This window comes from Notolepis coatsorum (genome assembly GCF_963971535.1).
Source record: "Notolepis coatsorum genome assembly, chromosome: 15".
Taxonomy (NCBI): domain Eukaryota; kingdom Metazoa; phylum Chordata; class Actinopteri; order Aulopiformes; family Paralepididae; genus Notolepis; species Notolepis coatsorum.
In genome coordinates, this window is record NC_140179.1 from 90,638,717 (window position 1) to 90,644,489 (window position 5,773).

Below are 5,773 nucleotides of genomic sequence, written 5' to 3' on the forward strand. Positions count from 1 at the left end.
GTAGTTACTCTTAACTGCTCAACAACACAGCTCACAGTAGGGCTGTAGTTACTCTTAACTGCTCAACAACACAGCTCACAGTCGAGCTGTAGTTACTCTTAACTGCTCAACAACACAGCTCACAGTAGGGCTGTAGTTACTCTTAACTGCTCAACAACACAGCTCACAGTAGGGCTGTAGTTACTCTTAACTGCTCAACAACACAGCTCACAGTAGGGCTGTAGTTACTCTTAACTGCTCAACAACAACACAGCTCACAGTAGCTTCTTGGAGAAAGGAGGGAGATACTGGTGGCCTGAATACTTTTGACAACAAATGTTTGTTTCCGCGTCTCTGATTGGCCAGGTCATTTCTGGTCATGTGACATGTACGCCCAATCGTGGGACCGCAAGTGTCTACACTGGTTAAGCTTAGGCGCTCTTTCGAAGTTGGTTAAGGTTAGAGTTTGTCTTAGAGCATGGCGATAGAACGCCTGCCCTTCTTTCGACGGTTAAGCTTAGGCACTCTTTCGAAGTTGGTTAAGGTTAGAGTTTGTCTTAGAGCATGGCGATAGAACGCCAGGTAGTTTGCAGGCTGTTAGACCCGGAAATAGGGGCAGAACTTGCTGTCCCACGATTGGCGCACATGTCACATGACCTGGCCAATCAGAGCGCAAAACTTGCATGCGGAAACAAACATTTGTTGTCGAAAGTATTCACGCATACTGGTGTGTAGGCTGCTGACGATTTTGAGAAATTAATCTTTAATTCAATTCTAAAATGAATAATAGTGTATTATAACCTACCGGAAGTGGGAGGGGGATCATTGAACTTGCACACTGTGCTCGTAAATTATATTTCCAGTTCTCATGCGTCTATTTTTAGTTTAGTGAAGCTCCCGCTCTGTTGAACCGTGGCTCGTGGGTAGTATCTTCTCTTGAGCCTCCGGTCAGACGTGGATTTGTGAAGGTCGCTTCGGCGAGGGAATAAAAGTGAGTCAGTGCAAAGTCACGACCTCTGACCTTTTGCACACGTGTGTCCTCTCTAGGAGGTGTGGTCTTGCTGGATGGAGCTGCTCCAGTACTTGGATGTGGAGCAGGGCTGGCTCAACACTCTGGAGGAGAAGGTCCAGTCTGCTGACCACCTGCCTGAGAGCACGGAGGCTGTGAACCAGGCGCTGGAGGTATGACACACACACACACACACGCACACGCACACACACACACATGCACACACACACGCACACGCACTCACACACACACACACACACGCAGGCATATACACACACGCACATACACACACACACACTCTCACACGCACGCACGCATGCACACGCACACACGCACACACACACACACACACACGCAGATACATACACACACACTCTCACACGCACGCACGCACACACACACACACACACACATACACACTCACACACACTTGTACACTCAATCACTCACTCACTCACTCACTCACTCACTCACTCACTCACTCACTCACTCACTCACTCACTCACTCACTCACTCACTCACTCACTCACACACCATACTCACTTATCACACCCATATAGTATATATAGCGCAGGTTCTCGGATTCTCTGTGATGGTGCTGGCACAGGACTGGCACAGTTCACCAGTATTCCCAGTTTGAGCAGTGATGATGACTGCATGCGAGACGAGACATTATTCATAATGTTATTGCATCTTCTTGCGGTGGCCGCGTGTTGATGACATGTATGGGAAACGCATGTTTCATGTCTCGCTCCCCGGCGCTTCCCAGACTCTTGATTGTCTGTCTGTTAATCCTCCTAGTTGGTCTGAAGCTCCCCGTGTCCATGTTGTTGCTATATCTGTCCGGCCCGCGGCAGCCGTGTCACTCTCACTTCAATCACACGTCCGGCTCCGTAGCGTCACATGGTGATCAAGGAAGATGAAGACCCTTCAAGACAAGGCCCCCCCCCCTCTCTCTTTGTCCTTTTCTCTCTCTCTCTCTCTCTTTGTCCTCTCTCTCTCTCTCTCTCTCTCTCTCTCTCTCTCTCTCTCTCTCTCTCTCTCTCTCTCTCTCTCTCTCTGTCCTTTTCTCTCTCTCTCTCTTTGTCCCTTTCTCTCTCTCTCTCTCTTTGTCCTCTCTCTCTCTCTCTCTCTCTCTCTCTCTCTCTCTCTCTCTCTCTCTCTCTCTCTGTCCTTTTCTCTCTCTCTGTCCTTTTCTCTCTCTATCTCTTGTTGTCTCTCTCTCTCTCTCCTTTGTCTTTCTCTCTGCCTTTCTTTATTTCATTCCCTCTTGGTCCCTTTTTTTCTTCTGCTGTCTCCTTTTACTCTCACTCTTTCTTCTTTGATTGTCTTCAACTCCCTCCCTTGTCTCTTTCACTCCATCTCTCTCTCTCTCTCTCTCTCTCTCTCTCTCTCTCTCTCTCTCTCTCTCTCTCTCTCTCCCCCTCTCTCTCTCCTAATTAAAGGAGTCACTCCAGGCTACATTGTACGACCTACGTAAACAACAAAAGTTGCGTCAAAGCAAGTGCCGTCGGTCTGTTCTGCTCTCTATCGCCGTCGCTTGTCTACTCACCATCCCTCTCTCTCTCTCTCCGTCTCTCTCCCTCCCTCTGTCTGTCCATCCCCCCGCCAGTCTCTGGAGTGTGTTCTGCGCCATCCGGGGGACAACCGGACCCAGATCAGAGAACTGGGTCAGACGCTGATAGACGGAGGGATCCTGGACGAGCTCATTAGTGAGAAACTAGAGGCCTTCAACTCCCGCTACGACCAGCTCAGCCACCAGGTCAGTGTCCGATGTGTGTGTGTGTGTGTGTGTGTGTGTGTGTGTGTGTGTGTGTGTGTGTGTGTGTGTGTGTGTGTGTGTGTACATATTTTTCTGTGCCTGTAAAAACTAAAACTCTTCAAATAAATTAATTATTTTTTTAATGTTGACATTATAGTTTGTAAAACTATTTGTTAATCAGCTGTATTGAAATATGATATATATATCACACACACTGTCACCATTACTACAACTTCCTCCGTCTCTTAAGTATGGTATACAGATATATCCTTGGTTAAAGGTCCATATATATACTCTGTGTATATATATTATATGATTTTCTTGGCTTACTCTTTTTTACATTGATGTAAAATATTAATGAGGTTTGAAATGTTGCAACACATGATCAATAATAAGATTATTGTCTCAATATACTGTATCTTAAACATCCGTACAGACTGTGGACACAGAACTCTTTTTTCCCCGTATGAATTTGAAATCGATTGTTATCCTGTTCTATTAATAATAATAATAATGTGCCTTGAAAATATGAACATCCCACTTCTTTGTCTGTCCCCGGGCCAGACAAACAGCGGACTGATATTATTTATTCTTTAAATATACATACGGATAATAAGGATAACGGTTCACGTCGCCGTCCTCGGGGCGCCTCGGGAGACGGTGATGATATGAGAGCGTCTCCGTGTGCTTCTCTCTCTGCAGGCCGTGAACCGGCAGATCGGCTCGGAGCAGCAGCTGCAAACGCTGAAGGAGAACGAGCAGAGGCCCTGCAGAGCCTCCAGGAGGCCATGAGCCAGCTGGACCAGACCCTCACCTCCTACCTCACGGACCGCGTCGACGCCTTCCAGCTGCCGCAGGAGGCTCAGGTACACGCAGTGAACCTGTTCCGCCCCCAAGACACCCTCCGTAGACACCCTCCGTAGACATCACAGGTGGCCATAGTCAAACTCATGTACTCTCAATAACTGTCAAACTAAATCAATGCATGTAAAACTGATTAGAGCTTTTGGATGCATGTGAGATTATGTGCAAAATAAATCCGCATTGTTTTTGGGTGAAGTGCCCCTTTAAGTAAAGGATCTGTGTACTTCTTCCAACACTTACTACTGTATTACACCTGCATGGGGGTGTTGTACACATTCACCTCTGCATGTATGTGTAGCTCTTATTTGATTTGGCTCAAACATGGTGGCTAGGTTGATAGTCAGCTGAGGATGTGATTCATTAGAGAACCTTGGTCCAGATCAGGACAAAATGTCAAGGATCAATACAGACTGACCATATTGGGCCAATTTAGAGTGCGGAAAGGAATCATTCCAGTCTACTTCCTTATCTCTGTCTTTCTGTCTGTCTGTCTGTCTGTCTGTCTGTCTGTCTGTCTGTCTGTCTGTCTGTCTGTCTGTCTGTCTGTCTGTCTGTCTGTCTGTCTGTCTGTCTGTCTGTCTGTCTGTCTGTCTGTCTGTCTGTCTGTCTGTCTGTCTGTCTGTCTGTCTGTCTGTCTGTCTGTCTGTCTGTCTGTATGTCTGTATGTCTGTCTGTCTGTCTGTCTGTCTGTCTGTCTGTCTGTCTGTCTGTCTGTCTGTCTGTCTGTCTGTCTGTCTGTCTGTCTGTCTGTCTGTTCTATCTATCTATCTATCTATCTATCTATCTATCTATCTATCTATCTATCTATCTATCTATCTATCTATCTATCTATCTATCTATCTATCTATCTATCTATCTATCTATCTATCTATCTATCTATCTATCTATCTATCTATCTATCTATCTATCTATCTATCTATCTATCTATCTATCTATCTATCTATCTATCTATCTATCTATCTATCTATCTATCTATCTATCTATCTATCTATCTATCTATCTATCTACACACATACACAGACATAGACTCACAAACACACGTGCACACAGAAAAAACAACTCCCCCTCATTGAAGAGTTGACCTTTCACCTCATTGCTTGCTTCACCTCCCACACACACACACATCCAACAGCCAATCTCAAACATACCACGTCATAATCCCTTCTTTTCCTACGTCCGCCTCCCTCCCTCCCTCCCTCCCTCCCTCCCTCCCTCCCTCCCTCCCTCCCTCCCTCCCTCCCTCCCTCCCTCCCTCCCTCCCTCCCTCCCTCCCTCATAACTGTGGGGTACTGTAGTGGAACTGCAGCGACCTTTGACCCTCGTAGCAGCCCACGGTCCACCTCACCCCCTGAGCTCCTTTAAGTAATTCTGGCCTCTGATTGGTTTCATAAGGAAAACGCAGTGTGACGTGAACTCTGACCCATAGGGTAAGGGTTGCAGTGGGATACAGACAGACACGCAAACAAACACACACACACGCACGCACGCACACACACACACACACACACACACACACACACACACACACACACACACACACACACACACACACACACACACACACACACATACACATACACATACACACACACACACACACACACACACACACACACACACACACACACACACACACACACACACACACACACACACACACACAATATTTCTGAATACACACATACAATCGCACACAAATACATATGCTTGCACGCACACAAACATGCACACATTTGAATGTGTAATTTATGGGAACATACATTATAAGCAATGCAATCCAATATTGAGACCTTTCCGTTCCATACAGTCCAGGAATCTGATCAGCTGACCACTTGTAATGCTGGAGAATGCAATGTCTACTACAAGGAAATACAGTGTGCTGAACACACAGAGAGGAAATTGGTATCTATCTTCTTGTCTGACTCTGGAGAAGACAGTAAATGCATTTCCCATCATGTTGGCTTGTTCCTTTAGCAAAGGGTGTAATAGGATATTGAGGACATCTTATGGATAACAGGAGTCATCATCTCACCACACTACCGGCCTTCACATTACAGTGGAGATCCTCCTCCCCAGCAGGCCTCAAACCATGAACTGTAAGGCTGCATGGAGCACGTTAGCAGTGCTACACATCTATGGAGTGCAGTTAGAGAATACCA

The 5,773-nt window shown here is 46.4% G+C and overlaps 1 protein-coding gene across 1 annotated transcript; it reads left to right on the forward strand.

The window, feature by feature from the left end:
- Positions 1 to 1,037: 1,037 nt before the first annotated feature.
- Positions 1,038 to 3,610, forward strand: LOC311241378 (utrophin-like). The gene is made up of 3 exons (XM_084330175.1): positions 1,038 to 1,161; positions 2,601 to 2,750; positions 3,453 to 3,610. The coding sequence occupies exons 1-3, from the start codon at positions 1,045 to 1,047 to the stop codon at positions 3,540 to 3,542; spliced, it is 357 nt and encodes a 118-aa protein (XP_084186301.1). The 5' UTR covers positions 1,038 to 1,044; the 3' UTR covers positions 3,543 to 3,610.
- The last annotated feature ends 2,163 nt before the right edge of the window (positions 3,611 to 5,773 follow it).

What these genes read in the sequence shown, in the direction of transcription:
- LOC311241378 (XM_084330175.1), top strand. Translation starts at nt 1,045, where the DNA reads ATGGAGCTGCTCCAGTACTTGGATGTGGAGCAGGGCTGGCTCAACACT. An exon ending in CTGTGAACCAGGCGCTGGAG is followed by an intron (nt 1,162 to 2,600) that starts GTATGACACACA and finishes TCCCCCCGCCAG; the next exon opens with TCTCTGGAGTGTGTTCTGCG. An exon ending in ACGACCAGCTCAGCCACCAG is followed by an intron (nt 2,751 to 3,452) that starts GTCAGTGTCCGA and finishes CTCTCTCTGCAG; the next exon opens with GCCGTGAACCGGCAGATCGG.